Source organism: Thunnus albacares, chromosome 16, assembly GCF_914725855.1.
Source record: "Thunnus albacares chromosome 16, fThuAlb1.1, whole genome shotgun sequence".
Classification (NCBI taxonomy): domain Eukaryota; kingdom Metazoa; phylum Chordata; class Actinopteri; order Scombriformes; family Scombridae; genus Thunnus; species Thunnus albacares.
The window spans coordinates 18,449,417-18,468,174 of NC_058121.1; the positions used below are offsets into that span (position 1 = coordinate 18,449,417).

Below are 18,758 nucleotides of genomic sequence, written 5' to 3' on the forward strand. Positions count from 1 at the left end.
TAGCAGTAGAAATAATATAACATTTTGTTGATCATCTAAGGTCAAATAACTGATATTTTCCTGCAAAAGATCAAATGGCGACCAATAAGATAGATGTTAAACCCCCCCAAAAAGTGTGTAAAATCATTAATAATTTGTGAAGGACAGGCTTGGTTGACATGTTGTGGTGATGTGTAGAGGAACATGTGATAAAAACTTTGAATGAAGACAGAAGATTTAGATGGATTTACACATGCAGGCACAGCGTTGGGTCAGGTCAAGTGATCTTTATTGTTATTTAGTGTGTGTATGTGGCCTTCTCGCCGCCTTTTATACAGCTCAAATGGACTTTGCATTGCTTGCTCGTTTGATTTACTCCCATATTTCATTCAACTAAAAGTCCTTATAATAATTTATCATTTAACACTCGAGACATGGAAATAAAAAAACTATCAAATTGACAGCTGGTTGTGGCGCATACAGGTAGTAGCCTACAAAGAATCACAACTTTCAAAAAAAAAAAAAAAAATCTAACACAGGGGTGAAAATAATAATTCAAAAACACAGAAGGGACATTTTATGAGCACACGCAAACGGGCTGATTGTCTCTTATAACTAGACTTAGAACATATTTCTCATAAATTAAGTAGTGCATCCAGTTCATGTCAGAGCTGCTCTCACACACTTTCTATAACGCACACATGCACACACACACATTCATGCACAACGCTTTGATCAAAGGGGCCCTTCCGCGTGCCAACAAAATTATATAAAAAAAAAAGACAAGAGAGGGGAGTCTTTAAGGAGCTTATAAGAAAACCTGACCTATTCCTCAAACTCAACCAAGTTAAGCTTGGATCTTTCGCTCTCTTGATCCTTTTTTTTCCTTTTGGTCAGCAAATTTGTTCCGTGTCCTTGATCAAAGTTGGGGAGAAGTCAGTCTGAATGTTCAATAAGTTAACCCAACAAGTGAGACAGCCGGCTGGCAGTCCTGCTCTGAAGTTGGGGCCTAGTGGTGTAAAAACGCTGCACTTGCTGCTCCCAACCTTGGGCTTTATTTGCCTGTAGCCTAGTCTGCAGTCTGTGGAAAATTGTCCTGTTAATTTTCTCCTTTCACAACACTTGAAATTTCCACGCTGCTTGGTCTTTGTAATCCAAACAATCCGCGTTGAAATTGAGCTTCCATGAGGAAGCTGTTTGGTCCTTATAGTCCAGGCAGTCTGCAGCGCCGCTGAAGCCCAGCCCTGCCGCCCCGTAGGCCGACGAGGAGAGGGATGACGCGGGGCTCAGGTGGCTGGATACCCCGTTGGTGCCCATGGGGCTCATGGCGGAGCCCGCGGCGGATAGCTGGTGGTGCATAGGCGAAAGGTAGGAGCCGCAGTCCATCCCGGTGAAGTAGGACGAAGAGCCCGTGTAGCCCTGGTTGTAGCCCGACGCCTGGGTGTAGGTCATGGGGTAAGAGCGCTGCATGCAGGAGGAGGAGGTAGACAGCGGGTCGGAGAGCGGGGAGATGGAGGCCGGGCTCCAGATAGACACCGGCGCAGCGCTGCTGCTCACAGCCGGGAGTGAGGCGCTCGAGGGCGGCGTGAACTGCCCGCTGGCTCCGCTCTCTGAGCTGGCTTCTCTGACTGGAGAGCCTTTCTTTTTCACCGGCTTGCTGACAGCTTTGCTCTGCACTCCACTTTGGGTTTGCTGGGCCTGCTGGCGATGTTTGGCTCGTCTGTTTTTGAACCATACCTGGAAGAAAATGAGCGATTGGATTAATTTCATTTTCTGTGAAGACAATTTAGGGTTTGGAAATGTTCATTTAACTATTTCCAGTATTAAAAATATACTCTATGAACTCAATTAATCACATGGCCAAATCATTTTATAGCCTATCCTCAGAAACGTAAGGATTTTTATTTTCCTGACATTTTATCACTATAGGCCTAATTATAAGGTGTATAAACTCTATTATCCAAATAGAAAAGTGGGTAAATTATACAATGCGTTTCTGAGCAGTTCACACTGGGATCAATTAGCAAGAAAGACCAAATGTTCTCAAGAGGTGACTTGATACTCCTTCAACAATGGAGAGGACTTTGCCCTCAAGTGTCTCACCTTTTATGGGCAAATTGAAATGAATCTACTGTCACTGAATGGACTGTGTGAGTCAGTTATTTGTTTGTTTTTTGTGAGACTCACCTGAACTCTGGATTCAGGCAGGTTGATCTTTAAGGCCACCTCCTCTCTCATGAAGATGTCAGGATATCGAGTCTTGCCGAACAGATTCTCCAGCAAGTCGAGCTGGGCCCGGGTGAAGGTCGTCCTCTCTCTCCTCTGTTTGCGAGGTGTTGCTGTTAAGACAAGAAGGAAGAAAAAAAACTGTTAATGGAAACAGGAAACGAAATACAGCTTGATTTTATAGGCAGCATCATCTTATTTAACATATAACAACCTCAATTATCAGAAATAGACTAGATCTCCAACACATGACCCCATATTATACATGATTAAAGCAGGTTTTATTATAGATGATCATAATGAAGAACTTTAAAACATGATAACAAGTAAGCTGTTGATGTACACATGTAAAAAAAAAAAAAATGTAAAAAAAAAAAAAAGACGTGCGGATTGATTCAAATGATTAGAAATTAGTTTGAACAATTTCATGTTGTGTGATAGAGGTAACAATTCTTTATTAATATCAAAACCAGTCAAATTATTATATTTATATTTACCAAAGTAGTTTCTTCTAACGAAAATAGTTGCACCGTGGGGTTTACTACCTTGATATCCCACTGAAGGATGCAGCAGGTCCACTCCTGAGGTAGATAAGCTCAGTCCGTTCACCGTGTAGGGCGGCTGCTTCAAATAGGACATCATGCTGCGGCCGGACGATCGGGGCACCGATGAGGGAAAAAAATTAAAAAATAGGGCAGAAAATTGTGTTTTTAATCCTCTCGCGTCACCGTTTGGTATTTCACCTGGTCCACGTCAATCTGAAGGAGGACACAGAACAGGAAAAATAAGTGTTTGTTGTTTTGTTTTGTTTTTCTTTTAAAGAGGTGGTTTGGATTCGTCTGCGTCCGCTGATTTTTACGCGCAGCCTTTACGCACCGCGTTGGGTTTGAAGAAGTGGGCGTCCTTGGTCTTGCAGGGCTCTTAAAGCCGAGTGGAGACCCCCAGCTGTCCTGCTGTAGTGAGGATGCTCTGTCTGGCTGACAGGCGTTTACGCCATCACCCCCCCCTACCACACGCACACATACACACACACACACACACTCTAACTGTTACTATAGCCCCGCCCCTTATTACCCCCCAAAACACACTCCTCTCCTCCTCTCCTAGTACCACCAAAAACAAAACATTGTCGTTAAAATGCGCACACTCGCTGGGCCCCAACCGGGCACTCAATTAGCATATACCCTCATGCAGGTTAGGCGAAGCTAAATAGACAGCTGATTGGGGGGCCATTTGCAGAAACAAAGCCCACTGTTGACCGATAAGTAATGCTGATAACAAAAGACTTTAGGGAACAAACAAAGAAGCCAATACTGCAAACTGAGCGCTCATTCAGATACAACTAAGCATCTTCATTTCTATATCTGGGGGCCTTTTGTGTGTTTCGACTAAAACCCTTGTACATTCAAATGTAACGAAATTAAAATACGAAGGACAACTTTAGCAAATAATTAGAAACACGGAGACATTCCCCAAAGTGAAGGCTAATTCTGACATATTATTGACACTCCTCGGGGTGATTCCCCCTCCTTCCCTAATGAATTGCTCCCGGTAATTAGATTTGGAAGGTGAGACTATCGTAAAGTGTTGATTAGATGGGGGGGCAAGGGGGGGCACTTAATCTTAATATAAACAAACAAGGAAATATAGGGTTGACATACGCGTTTTTTCCCCTTACATAATAAACATTATTCCCTTTCAGCTCAAGGCGTAGTGTATGAGGCCGTAAGATCTTAAAATAATCGAATAATCTAGAAAAAATATTATAACTTTTACAGCTACAAGAAACAGAAACAGCGCAGCCTAAATAACACTGACAAGGATATTTAGCTATACTACTTTCCCATAAGAATATTATAGGGCTATAATTAATTCATGAATAGGAATATGCTCACTACAGACAATATGTGTTTTACCTGGAATATCATATAATTAGTATAGGCCTAACATAGGAAATTACATCAGTATAAATTCATTTGAGCTCAATAGACACAGACTACGTCCCAACAATTTATCATATTCATTATTAAATACATTATATTATATTTGGTATGGCCATATTTAGGCCTAGTTGGAGAAATTTTAATTAAAAAAAACACTGGAAACATAGATGGATTTCATATTTCCTTTCTCTAATAGCTCATTCCTCTAACTTTCATATGCTGCTGAATGTTTTCCAGTGACACCTACCTGTAGAATAAAGCTCCCAGGACCTCGGGGTGCTCCTCTCTTTAGCTGAACCACTCCATTTTTATAGAGCCAATAACGGCCACTCCTATACTCAATCTGTCACTTTTTTTTACCCAGACCCCCAGCTACCGGTTGCTCCACACCCGTTCAATAATAAATACCCAGTCATTAATTATTATTATTGGCTACAGGATTGTTTTTTTTTTTCGTCTTTCTGTAAGAAATTAACGAGATAATCCGGATGGCACGCGCTGGCCTGATTACAGGACGCCAGCCACGACTCCGCATTCAGGCCTCCTTAATTTTCTGCGTCACGAAAATAAAACAAAGACTGGCATTGTATTTATCAGACCAGCTGACTGCCAGACAGCCCCCCCATCACCCCCCCACTACCACCATAACAACCCTACAACTCACTTTCCCAAACTGACACATGCACGTTCATATGGAGCTTTATTATGATCATTATTGTTATTATTAGATATTATTGCTTCGGGTCTAATGGCTTCCTGTACATTTGCAATGCATTTAGGCTACATGAACATTTTTTTCACTCATTTTTTTAAAAGACTTTGCAAAAGTTTTATTGTCAGAATTCAGCAATAAATAAAAAGAATAGGTAAGTTTTAATTATTATATAAAATCACCACAATCTAAATGAAACTTTCCAGGAAGTTTCATTACATAAAGTGAAATATTTACATATGTGATTTAACATTTAAAAAAAAAAAATGCTGTCAGCTTACAACTTGACTTTGGTAACCCCCCTCCCTTCTCTGGCTGAGCGCTACAAACATGCAGCAGTTAGTGAGCATTATTTGAAGTTGTGGACTGCTCCGCTGTCCTGCTATTAGTCGGTTGAACGCCTCTCTGCTCGGAGCAGGATCAGAGAGCAGCAGAGAGGGAGAAAAGTTTCCTCTTAAAACACGCCTCCCCAATTATCTCCCCCGTGTGCATCAACCCTCATTTCCACCTCATGCAGCTAAAAAAAAACCTCACTGAATCACAAGAGAAAATATCAGCTTTAACAGTTAAATAAAGCACTTACTTCAGCTGTTTGACGTTTGAAACAGTTTCTTTTTCTAAAAAAGCCTGTCCTCGGCAGAGCAGGGTAATATCAAGCGGCTTTGATTAGTTTTCTCCCGGGTGAGCTTGTTGGAAGCGGATAATAGCAGGAGATGCTTAGTATTTATGGAGAGAGAGAGAGAGAGGGAGAGAGAGAGAGAGAGAGAGAGAGACTGGAGAGGAATTTTAGCAGCCAATGGAAATGAGAGAAAATATGACGGGCAGATGTGGATGCAGCTGGAGTAAAAAGTGGCCTGTTGGTGGCAACATCAACTCCAGAGCATCTCTGCAAAGCCTCTCTGACTATTCAGTATGAAGGCATCTGTAGTATTATTATATAAATCAAGGAAAATATTGAACGCAACCTTTTCAGCCGCAATAATCAGACGTTTACATTTTATTTATAGTAAACAAAGTATGCAGGTCTACTTTAAAGGTCAGCACCCAGGACTTGACCGAGAGAAGAGCAGCCAATCAGATCCAAGCCCCAATTTACAGTCGGCTCTGTAGTTATCTGTAAAATAAGCTCGACCTCAAAATGGGAAAACAGTGTGAGTTTTAAAAAAAAAAAAGTCGCAGCTATATTTAATTGTCAGAATAAGCTGAGCAAGCAAAACCGAAGCATTGCTGCGTTTAGAGGTGAAAATAACTTCTTGGGGATCTGTCACGGTTTGATTCTGTAACCAAAGAGGATTTTAAAAATGTCCCGTGAAGCTGCCTACACCCCCTCACCCCTCACCCCACCTCCCCCTCTTTCTCTTTCTCTCTCTGTTTAAAATCAAAACAATAACACCACAGCCCAAATAATGCGTTTTTATCATGTTTTTTTTCTTATACACATAACTTGAAAGCATATTTTATCGACGCAATGTTGGCGTTAACATTTACTTTATTATAGGTACTACCTCCTCCTGTCACCCCTCCAATTTGCGTCCAAGGGGACAAGTTGCATTTCTGGATTAGATAAACGCCTGTGCCGTATTCATAATAATTGCTATTTTTCGCTAATATGTAGGCCTAGCGATCGTTTTGAACCCCGCGAATCAAAGTGAGTTTGAATGTTTAACTGGTTTCGTCCCATTTTGACCAAACTTTGGCCTCCAGCATCCTCTAATGAAGGTCTTGATTGAGGCTCCCAAACAACCAGCAGGTTAGAGGACTAATTAGGAGTCTACATGCCAGATGAACAGACTGCGAGGCTGGTGGGTTGTTAGACAAGCTTAAAATCAATACGACCATTTTAACTGCGGACTCCATAGAAAATCATTTACAGTAGCCTATCTATGGATTATCTTATTGTTTATAATTAAGCGCGATTTCAGTATTTTCTGGCTTGAAAAGTCACTTGTTTGTCTATTTGAAGGAAAATCTGATGGAAAAAATATTTTTGTTAATATTATCTAAAGGCTGAATGTACCTAATTTCATTTTGGGACTAAAACTCCTTTTCGCGTCCACTTTTCCCATTTTCCCTCAACGGCCATAATAAAACAAACAGCCTAACCGGGCTCATTTGGTCTTCTTGTTGTCCCACAGCTATGTTCTTGGCTCACACAGAGTCCTTTCATCTTCAGCTGTGATATATAATTCATCGGAAAAATATCTAATAGCCCCGGGGAGCGTTTCAGCTAAACGGGGCCGTGGTTGTAAAAAGGTGAAGTCGCTTGTTAACGTCTGTGGCAATATGCCCGCCCCCCTGTCTCCAGGCCAATTGACGAAGTCACGGTTTCTCCTGCTGTTACGGAGACGATCTGAAGGCTAAGAATCGTGGGACTGAGATACTCACTCTCACATAGTGTAGGCTGCTGGATAATACTGGCTGGCATGAGGAAAGTATGATGTATAGGATGTATATGTACTGTATATGTATAGTATATGTATAGTATTTGATGTGCTGCCTCCTCCTCTTCCAGCAGCCTTTTGTTTGCTCCCCATAACAGGATTTATATGGCTCCAGAAAAGTAATGATAATAAAAATCATAAGAAATGTTGTGGAAATGGTATTGCATCTCCACAAATTCACATTTGGATTCAGTCAATCTATCTGTCAATCTATCTATTATTAGAAATGTGCAGCTAATGAGCTTTACAAAAGCATTATTTCATATTTTTAATGCCATATTTGGTCAATTATGGAATTTGCATTTTTGTTATCTATTTTAGACCCAAACTCATTAGTACCTCACTTAATAAACTGTAAAATGATTTTAAAAGTTTAACCTTATTGGCGATGGCCTTAATATTAATATTTTATTTAATATTTTAGAGCTTGCTTGCTTCGAAACAATATACAATATATACAATATACTGGTGCAGCCCTAATTTTTATAGCTCTTTTTTGCATACATGTTGTGAATCACATATCTATATTTGAAATATCTATCTATCTATCTATCTATCTATCTATCTATCTATCTATCTATCTATCTATCTAATCATTTTAGTCCTCAATATCATCAGATCTTCAGTTTTTGAACCAACCATTTCAGTCCACTTCAGCTGTCCATCTCAAGGTCAAATCAATGACTTGGCCCACTCAACCAACCCCATCTGTTACACACTGACACACACACAAACACACACACAGCACTGTATTGGACATTATGACTGTTTGCTTTTTTTTTTGCCATCTGCACTGTAGAACCTCACATTGATAGATTTATTGATAGGCATAGCGGAGGTAGCAATATTGATGATTCTACAATAAGGAACCACAGTGAGCGTCCATGGATATTGAATTGTGTTATGAATAGAGTCTGTGCGCTTTCGACAGCAGGTGTTTCTGAGGAAAACAACTGAGACAAAGCTGGTTGTGATTTTTGCAAAATGTCAGTTGTAGTTTTAAGGCATCTTTAAGGCCCTGTCACACATTCATCATTGTGTCTTCACGTAACAGGCCGTGCTGGAGGCTTGATGATGTAGAGACTACTTGCAGGGCTAGTTCATGAACTTCTGCTGGCAATGTAACCGCTAAGCCAACTGGGAGCATGTGAGCACTCATCAGTCACAATAAGTCTCATTCATCTATGGCTGCAACTTATGATTACTTTTTATTATTGATTAATTGACGATTATTGTCATGATTCATTGTTTAGTCGATGAAATGTTAAAAAATAGAACGAATTACATGACATTCACGATTTCTCTGAGCCGACAGTGATGTCTTCAGTTTGCTCATTTTGTCCAACAGTCCAAAACTTTAAGATATTCAATTTACTGTCATAAATGACAAAAAAACTGCAAATCGTCTCATTTGAGAACCTGAAACCAGAGAATATTTGGCATTTTTGCTCGAAAAAAATGTCTGAAATGATTAATCGATTATCAAAATGGTTGCTGACAACTTTTCTTTTGATCGAATAATCAATCAATCGACTAATCATTGCAGCTCTACATTCATCATTTCATTAAATAAAGTCATTGTCCAAAATCACTCTCTATTTACTATATAGTGCACTATATTTACTATATTGTGCATCTCAGCTACTAACAGGACGATAAGTTAGCACAGTTTACATATTTCTTTCATCGATTCTTGTCTCATAAATGTAAATCATTCCTCACACAGGAGAGTTAAATATTACTGGATGATGTAACACAGCTAATAAGCTACAATTACTTCCTCCATTAATGGCTCTCTGTTCCCTCAAAGGTCAGCAATGTTAAGACGGTTTGCTAATTCACTGATTGCATTCCTACGATCATTGCAACAAGCATTGCTGGTGTTACACGGCTCTAAGACTTACATGTAGTTAGCTGAAAGAATTTGTCTTTGATAGTGTCAGATAGAGTGTCAGTGAATATTATTGCACCTGCAGTATTATTAGCATTTAACCCTCTATGCACCTACTGCCACATGGCTTACATCATATCATATTCATGCCCTTCATTGAGATACATACACCACTTGTGGTTTGCCCATGGGAGGGTTGAATGTCTTGTCCCTGCTGGTACCTCGTTAACCTCCCACAGCCTACAGCTAGTGTTTGCCAAACTGAAAGGCCTCATACCTGGGTATTGGTCAGCAGGGACCAGCCCCAGAATCCCCAGACCTCCCACCGGGCAAGGGGAGGGAGGCAGGCAGGACAGAGGAGGGCCAAACAAAAACACAACCTGGCATCCCCATGGCAAACAGCCCACCTACTGTCAGCCAGCATCTGGGGCACAGCACACAGCCCTCTATTCACATTCTGATGATGGCAAATACTGAGCAGCACACACACACACACACACACACACACACACGCACACACAAACTGGTGCAAGTGGCTGAATTCATAGCAAAATGCAACCGTGCACACATTTTCACTCTACAAAAATCTGCAGTAGGAGCTGAATTCCTGAAAAGTATTTTTTCTAAATGACGGAGTTTTTACATGATCTATCGCTGTAAACCAGAAGTAAGTCAATCCAGCATTGTTGAGGTCCATCTATATGCTCTGAATGCATTGTTTTATTGTACTTTGGTCCTTTTGAGAGGATAAAGTGCAAGTGGAGCTCAAAGTTCGGAAACTGCAGCATCGCAGCAAACAGAGGGAGACAGAGGAAGAGATTGACACAGAGAGAGAGAGAGAGAGAGAAGAAGAAGAAGAAAAAGAGAGAAATAAGAAGGAGGAGTGTAAAGTTAATCCAGTCTGAATTGATGGGCCCGGCTGCAGGAGTGACACTGAAAACAGTTTTTCTTTTCTTTCTTTTCTCCGCAAATTTGCTCTCCCCTCTCCCCTCTCTCTTTGCTTCCTCCCGTGCCTCTCGCTATTTTTCTGCCTTCTTATCCTTTTTAATTAGAGGGGCTATTCTGCTGCACAGAGGACCTTAATCCCCAACTGACCAACAATGCAAAAAGCCAGCCTTTGAACAGCCGACCTGCACCCCCTTGGCCCCCAAACTCCCCCACCACCAATCACTGCGTTGACCAAACACTCCACTGCTCCCACCGTTGGGAAAACCAGGCTCTCTGCCTTCTCCATCTTTTCCAGAGACTTGGACAAAGCACTTGGGGACCCGAGAAAGTGTCTGAAAGAGCATTTCAATATCCGCCAAGGTTCTCGGAAAGCTTTGGTTTGGTACTGCGACAAGTCTGAGGTCAAATGGCAGGTGACTCCGACTGAAGGAACGTTACTGAAATAACCTGCTAAAGATTAGCAAGAAGACACAATAGTACAAAAAATGAATAGAGGGGAAGATGTTGCACTAGCTGACTCTCAGGGCTGCCAAGTCAGTGCTTAAAATTCATTTTGTTTCTTTGGATTTTTCTTGATTTTATAACTTTTACTTAGTTGGTTATACATTTATCATATACCTTGTTATATGTGTGTCTTCTCTGTCTCTTCTATCTCCTTCTTTCTATTTTCCTCTTCTTACAAAGCACTTTGTAAAACTGCAATATAAATTTTTAATTAATTAATATATAATTCATGTAGAAACATTTTTCATTGGTAATGGATACAATTTGAAAAGTAAAAATATGTTCATATATTATTTGCACACAGTACTCTTATAAAAATGCATTTTCACACAAATATTTAGTTTGCTTCCTGATGAAAAAGAGACTGACATAACAAATGTGTTAAAGTTGGCCATTACTCAATTGCAAAGTGGAGAAAATATCTTGTAACAGCAGCAGTTCTTCAGAAAAAAAAGAGGATTAGAGAGTTATAAAGAGCATAAACTGAAGCAAACTCCCCCACTGGGCCTCATTTCCATACAGTATGTATATACCTCAGAAGACGGAGTCTATTAAAACTAACCCTTGTTGTCTTATTAAATGATTATGTGCAGCCATTATTAGATTGAGATAATAAGTCAGGGGGGAGAACATAATTCAGGTAAATTACTCATCATAGATAATAACACAATACCTTGATAATAATTCATCAACCAATCATGACCATCCTTTTATTAACTTAGCTTGACAATTAGTGGTCCAGACTGGGCTCTGTGCATTTGACTCCCTGTTTGCATAATATTTAAACTATAAGGAGACAAAATAATTTGTCTCATAGTAATGTCAATGCTCATGATAACAACACACAAACTCTGCCTGAGCTAATTTTCCTGTAATTTTCTTCAAGCGGATTTTCTATCAACATTTTGCCAACATAGCAGTCTGACAAATTGCCACTGGAGCACAATGACAGTCCTCACACTGTCAACCCTGCCCCGCATGTGAATGACAGAAAAATGAATTTTCTTTTCACCGCCAATGACTGCGGTTTCCTATTTTTTACGCCCGTCATGCTGGCTCGACACTACCTCATACAGACAGGGAAACTCAGACGAGCCAAACCTTCCGCCTTGCTAATCACAGGCCCAATATTTCCATAGCAGGCAATTAGCATCTTGCTTTTATGTGTGAAATGGCTGAGGCGAGTTGGGGAGAGAGGCACAGTAAAAACAGAGAGAGAATAAAAGAGCAATTAAGATGTTGGGTGAGCAGAGGACAGAGACAGGCAGTCTGCTGCCGTGTGATTTGAGGCTTGCAGGCCCAGTAATTAGCCCTTCATTGTGAGATAATGGACTTGGCCGGTCTTCCTGGTTCCCCGAGCTGCCCAGCCCGACTCGACCCATGAAAGGTCAAAGGGCACAATGTGCAGTTTGGCTTCTATATGTTTGTGTGTGTATATGTGTGTGTGTGTGTTGTCGAGTCGTGACTGTAGATGTTGTTGTGTAAACCGTTTTTCAAGACTTGCAACGTCAAATGGATATTAAAGATACAGTCAGAAAAAGAGTTAACAGTAAAAGAGAACAAATCTTTGCATTCAGGTATCATTTTTCTAAATCTGCAAAAGGTTTTAGATAAATATCCACAGTCTTCTGAAGCCTCTGAGTGTTTGGAGTCATCTCTTTCCCGGCCTATCACTCCTTTCTCCCGCCATCTTTTAGTCAAGCAGTAATCTGTGAACCCTGAATCATAAGCTTTGGGTAAATCTATGTAATACGGGTAATTCGATGAAGCAGTATTTTCCTGGTGAGAGGCAAAATCCTGTTGACTATTCAAGGATTGAATCATCCAACAGTAATGCCATTAGACCAGTGCCACGGATTCCTCGTAAAATGCTGTTTAATTGCCAGTAACCAGCCATTGTTTGGTGACGGGTAAACACTAGCCGAGAGGGAGGGGGTGCCGAGTGAGGAAGCGTGTGAAAAAGATGGCCCCTTCGGCTTCAGCCAATCGCCATTGAGAGACGGATTTACTCAGGCTGGATGAAGCCCGCGCTGCAAAGTGGCAGAGGCACTGGCTTAACTAAAGTCTTCAAGAGTATAAATGCAGAGTAACTCTTTCCTTTTAATACAGGATTTGCTCAACAATGCGATTTAGGGGGGTGTCTATTCAAGATAGACATTTTTTTATTTGAGTGGCGAGGTTTTTAAGGATCAAGCCTTGTTGCTCACGTTTATTAGCGCGGGACTCCGCAGCTCAGGGATTGTTGGTCGTTGTAATCGTCGAGCAGTTTATCCATGTTTGTGTTTGGCTTTACGTGTGTACACCCTGACACTAAGTCCCATTCTTTCCACCTGTATTGAAAATCTTTAAGAACAATAGCCCTACCTACACCCTGCCATTTATCCTAAGCCACATTTACGTCAGCTTTTTAACAATAAAATCTGATATTAACTGTCCAAATCGACATGAACTGATCTAAAGCTACTTTAGGAGTGTTTTTTTTTTTCCACTTTTACTCGCTAATCCAATTCTCACCACACAGGGATTTTTTTATGAGAATTTGAACATTTGAGGTGCATTGTTGTCCCTCCCCACGGCCCCCTGCTCTCAGGCCTGTCCTGGAGGATGCAGATTGGAAGTGAGAGGTGTGGCGGCCGTGGCTCGCCTCCATTGTGAGCCGGTGCCTGGGAGACGAGCAGCACTGCCAGGCCAGACACTGATTGGGTTTGACACTGCGTCCAGGAGGCGAGAAGAAGCTTTTCTTTTGCTCTTTTTTCTATAAGTAAAAGAGAGGCTTTTTTGTATGAAAGCCCCCTCCTCTCCTCTCTCCTCTAACTCCCCCTGGTTCTGTTGTGCTCCTTGCCCTCCTCCTCGGTTCCCTCTTTCACTCGTTTCTTTACGTTCTTATATTGACTCCCTCGTTTTTCTTCTCAGATTAAAACCAAGTACTTCTCTTTTTTTGTCTTCCTCTTTTATTGTCCCTCTCACTTGGATGTTGACCAGTAAATTTGATCCTTAGCATCACAACATCACAAATTTACTTTTGTTCTCCTGCTCTATAAGCAACAGTAACGGTTACAGTAATGGTAATTGCAAACACTGAGGGCAACCAAATCCGTCTATTTCCCTAAGTCTGACAATGTGCCACATACTTAGCCCAGTAGCACATCCTAGGAAAGATACTGGGATCCCTAATCATTCTGCCTCAGGCTATGATCAACACCTCTCAACACTGGCCTTTTACACAGGCTTTATATTTCAATTTGCTGATTTTGGGATACACAGAGTGCCCAAGTGATATATTGTGGTCGGTATTTGTGTCATACAATGCGATTTTAAAGGAACTGTCTGTCATGTTGGGAAATACGCTTAGTTAGATGAGAAGATTGATACCACTTTGTCTGTTAAATACGGAGCTACAGCCAGCAGCTGGTTAGGTTAGCTTAGCATAGCATTGAGACTGGAAACAAGGGGAAACAACTAGCTGGTTCTGTCCATTGTTTAAAAAAAATCCACCTAGCAGCGCCTCTGAAGCTCACTAATTACCACGTTATATCTTGTTTGTTTAATCCATACATAAATCAAGTGTAAATTAGCCAATTTGTAGTTTTATGGGGTGTTGTGCGTAAGACTATTTCTTGGTCGAGAGCAGTGACTTCCCTGGTGTTTTATGCATTAAACAATTAAACAAACAAGTGTTAATTAGCTTTAGAGGTTCAGCAGATTTTGTGACTTTCAGACAGAGCCAGGCTATCCTTTTTACCGTTTCCGGTCTTTATGCTAAGCTAAGCTAACCAACTGCTGGATGTAGCCTCATATTAAGCGTACAGACAAGAGAGTGGTATGGATCTTCTTATTTAACCCTCGGCAAGAAAGCAAATAAGCATATTTCCCTAAAATGTTGAGCCATTCGTTTAATCTAAACTGCAAATGGAAAGTGAGTCTAGTCATGGTTTCGACCTCAAAGATCATGCAGTGTGTGAACTTAAATTATGCCATATGACTACTGTATGAACTCTGTAACTGGGCAATGTGGGAAGGGTGGAGTTTTATTGGAACAGCATGCGTTGATTAATCTTCTGTGCCGATCACCAAAGGAGAGCACAACCCTCTCGATCCGCTTAATAGAGGCACTAATAACGAGCTCCATTAGTTTAATATATGCTTTTATCGCTGTGCCCTTAGATGACTGTAGCGTTTCATTAGACATGTCTGCCTCATATCTCACTTTGCACCCAGAGGAAACTGTGAAGGGATTAATTTTATGATGGACCCCCTGCCTCCTTCTGCCTCCCTCCTCCTCCTCCTCTTTACTCCTTCCCTCCCTCCTCTCCTCAACTCAGCTCCCAGCCACAGCCAGGGACCCAGGAGGAATAGTGTCTTTGTCGTCCTGCCGTTTTCAGAGTTGAGGAACAAGAGGAGTTTAATCCTCATTGTCCAGGAGACTGCAGAGGGTGAGGGGGGGTCCTCTGCCTGTAAAATGATCCAACTGGCCCCGGCTAATCCCCTCCTAACCCCCACTCCCAGGCCTGACCCCCCCCCCACCACTAACCCCCCCAGCCTTAAATCACGCCCCTGTACCACCACAGTATCACACTATAAACACAAACACCCAGATTCATGCATGTAGAACTGGGATTATAAACCTTAAAAAGTCAAAAACAATGGAATGATGATACAAATCACCTAAATATATGATCATGTTATAATCTTTCTCACTTTGTCTTTGTTACACACATGCACACACAGCAGAATAATGTCATTCATAGTTATGCAGTAAGTGGTTTAGGGGGGTATGTTTAAGTGGGATTTAACTTAATCACCTGCACATGGGCTTAATCAACTAGTAACCCATCTTCCACTCTGGAGATCCTCCCCACCAGTAGAGGTGTCTAATCGACTATGATAGTGGGGGCACAACCCCCCAGAGACAGAGACACACTTTTTTACCATGATAACCTGTGAATTATGAAGTTATTTGAAGAAAGTTAAATGGCAAACAATTTTTTTTTACCTGATACTGACATGTGAATATGTGTCTATTAGTGACAGAAAAACAACAGACTCATTAGTGGCGTGATTAGCCGTGGGATGATGTGAGTAGATGTGTGTGTCCGTGCAAGAGTGAGTGCGTATATGTGCACATGGAAGACGTGGGTTGACGAAAATAGAAACCAATAAAATAGCCTCATTTTTTATTGTTCTTCTCATTAGCTGAGGGATTATTTCAAGATCAGGCGGGACAGGGCCGGACATCTATTTGACGTTAAGTCTTTCTCAAACAAGACGGATGCTCTCCAGTCTGCGCAAATCTTCTCCTTTGAATTTTCCTACCTTGCACAGAGCCCCTCCCTCCCTGCCGATCTCTCTCCCTGCGTTCTGTCTTTATTTCTCCTCTGTTTCTCTCTCCCCTCCTCTCTTTCTTTTTCTGCGCTCCTCCCTGAGTGACAGCTCAATACCCAGCTCTCCCAGGCTTATCTAGCCTCAGCAGATGGTTGACTTGGATCACTGTTCATACGCCACGATCTGGGCTGGTGATAAAGACTGTTACAGAGGGAATATATACTATCTCTCTCTAGCTTGCTCTTTCTTCCTTTCACTCCTTTTTCCTCTCACCTCCTCTTGATCTACTGTCGTTTTCCGCCTCTCCGCCCATCTCTTTTCAGCACGCCTCTCATGTCTTTTTTTCCCCAGCAGCTCTTTCCATTTCTACCTGAACCTACTCTTCTCCTTGTCACGTCCTCCACTTTTATCAACTGTGCTCTTTGTCCCACCACTCCCCCTCAGTCCTCATCTCCCTCCATCCCTCCATCTCTGTGCATTGAATCTGGTGCTGCGTGATTGTCTCTGCTTCCCTGCTGGGCTGGCGCCTGTCTAAAGGGCCCCAGGACCCTCACTCACTGAGGGGCTCCAGCCATGCCAGAGATCCTCTCCTCTCCTCTCCTCTCCTCTCCTCTCCTCTCCTCTCCTCTCCTCTCCTCTCCTCTCCTCTCCTCCTCTCACTGGCTCATATCAGCTCATCTGGTTCCTCTTCATCTCCACAGGATGGAAATAAAAGGTCAAATTGTGTCTATTTCTGCTCCTTTTCCTCTTCTCTGTAGTCAATGTCATACACGTAGTCTGTATCTATGTGTATAATTGTCATATATCAATTAAAGGTTTCAGTTTTCCACTATAATATGCTTTACTTTTTCAAATATATGTCAAATGTACAAGTGCCTTAAGCTTTTCTAGACTCACATCCAGTGTTTTCGTTCTTTCATTCTTTTCAGTGATACATTTCAACAACTGATGTACACTTCACAGGCCTCAATTGCCCATTTTATGTATACTTCACTTGCTCGGTCATTTGATGTCCCCCTCACATGTTTTTCATTCTACACAGCCAACCAACAAAGCAAAGGAAACAGGGTATAGCTGCCACTCATAGATGAAAAAGGAACTGAGCGCTGAGAACAATATGAATGAGTACATACTACACAGCACTTTGTATTGCAACAGGGAAAACGGGCTGGCAAAGACATCACTTGCATACACCGTACATTATCAGCTCCGTCTGATGCGTGCCAGTGTAATATGAGAGGGAAAAGACATGAAAGCAAGCACAAATCCAGAGGAAAATGAGGTGGTTTCTTGTGGAAAATGCAAAGAGGAGATGTTGAAATTCCTCAAATAATCATCAAAGTGGAGAACAATGATGCCTACATGGGCGTATAAGGAGCTGCCATCCCGTATGTGGTGGTAAACCCCTCCCCTCACGAATCACTGGTGGCTCTCTCCAATACTCCAGACAATTTGCAGCCATCTTAATCTGAACGGTGGAATCTGGCAAGCACTCCGGAGCACCTGCATCCGTCCAGCCTGACCCGCTTTTGTTCTGGTCCGACCCCCTAACTTTAGCCCCTAATTAACCCAACAGAAACTAATTAAATACAGCTCTAGTGGACCAGACGCCAGGCATGGAGAAAAAAAAAAGAGAAGAAGAAGGAGGACACCGGGAAGTGAGTTGAGTTAGGGGAGCGAGCCAATGTGACAGGCAGGAGTAGGAGAGAGAGAGAGGGGGGGGGAGGGATGGAGATCCAAAGCTTGGCCTCCAGCCCTTGAGACCGGTTCAGACAGACAGAAAGACAGGGAGGGAGGCTCGAAGGAGGAGGGTATTTGGGTTTCAATGTCAGCCTGGGTTGTCCTGATGCATAAATCTCCAAAGCATGTTCTCACTCTCCGCTGAGCTCCATACTGACCTTGCACTTCTTTACATGCTGTTGTTTTTCAAGGTATTTTGGGTTCTTCTTCAGTTTGGTATTGGTGCCAACCGCTGTAATCACAAGCACACCAGTCACATGACGCAACTGACGCCCTGGAGATATTTGGAAAAGGATACAGAAGACAGGATGGGGAGAGCCACAGAGAGACAAGAGCAGTGTAGAATGAAAGCAGGAGGAAAAATAGGAGGAGGAGGAGGAGGAGGAGGAGGAGTAGGAAGAGGGGAGGGGGAGAGAAAAAGGTACGGGACAGGATTGTGAGAAAGAAGATATATAAATATGGGTTCAAACCAGCCAAGTGTCTCTGGCAAGACGCTGCTCCGAGTCCCAGGCACAGCTCGCTAAGTGATAGAGAAAGTAATTAAGAGAAGCCTGTTCAAGTAGATAGGCCTGTAAAGGAGATTTGAAGAGGGGAACTGATTGTGCATGTCTGATTCCAGCTCTTCAGAGAGTTCTCAGCCCCAAGGCTTAGCTTTCAAAGGGCCGTCTCTCTACCGGTCTATCGTTCCGTCTGTTTCTCTGGAGCACATATTTACAAACAAAACATGCGTCTTCCTGTTTCCACATATCAAGCCCATGTACTGTATGTTAACAATAGAAATCTATCTGTCTTTCTTTCTTTAGATGACATACAATACAGTTGTGTTTACACCATGTAGCTGTAGGAAACAAGGCAACACCATTGGACTTAAAAGTTCACATCATGTCCGAATAGTGTTCCACCTCTGAGTACATGGACCTGCTTGAGGACGTGATAGAGCAACACTGCCTCCTAGTATGAACTAGACCATCCTGCAGATAAACTTCACAGTCTGACTGACGTGAGTTTCATCAGTTCCATGTCAAATTGTGGCATTGAGAATTGGGTGCATT

General features: G+C 42.1%; 1 protein-coding gene and 1 long non-coding RNA gene across 4 annotated transcripts in view; one reads left to right on the forward strand and one right to left on the reverse strand.

Moving 5' to 3' along the window:
- Window positions 1-18,758, forward strand: part of LOC122999727 — a 36,971-nt gene that overhangs the window by 16,224 nt on the left and 1,989 nt on the right. The window contains exon 4 of one of the 2 annotated variants that reach the window (XR_006407809.1): window positions 18,510-18,706. This is a non-coding gene — a long non-coding RNA (uncharacterized LOC122999727). Of the gene's footprint in view, window positions 1-14,966; window positions 16,920-18,509; window positions 18,707-18,758 lie in introns of those variants that run through there. The other variant, XR_006407808.1, reaches the window with a different exon arrangement.
- Window positions 252-6,142, reverse strand: LOC122999726 (homeobox protein OTX2-like). 2 transcript variants are annotated; one of them, XM_044376902.1, is made up of 4 exons: window positions 5,444-6,142; window positions 2,751-2,963; window positions 2,167-2,318; window positions 252-1,716 (listed from the first exon to the last, which is right to left on the reverse strand). In XM_044376902.1, the coding sequence occupies exons 2-4, from the start codon at window positions 2,845-2,847 to the stop codon at window positions 1,093-1,095; spliced, it is 873 nt and encodes a 290-aa protein (XP_044232837.1). In that variant the 5' UTR covers window positions 2,848-2,963; window positions 5,444-6,142; the 3' UTR covers window positions 252-1,092. The 2 variants fall into 2 exon arrangements, with proteins under 2 accessions (XP_044232837.1, XP_044232838.1); XM_044376903.1 differs by lacking the exon at window positions 5,444-6,142 and adding an exon at window positions 3,082-3,202.

Bases quoted from the DNA above. Each gene is read 5' to 3' on its own strand.
- LOC122999726 (XM_044376902.1), bottom strand. From the start codon at position 2,847: ATGATGTCCTATTTGAAGCAGCCGCCCTACACGGTGAACGGACTGAGC. The intron at 2,319-2,750 runs GTAGTAAACCCC...TTGTCTTAACAG, and splicing joins TCCTTCAGTGGGATATCAAG to CAACACCTCGCAAACAGAGG. The intron at 1,717-2,166 runs GTGAGTCTCACA...ATTTTCTTCCAG, and splicing joins TGCCTGAATCCAGAGTTCAG to GTATGGTTCAAAAACAGACG.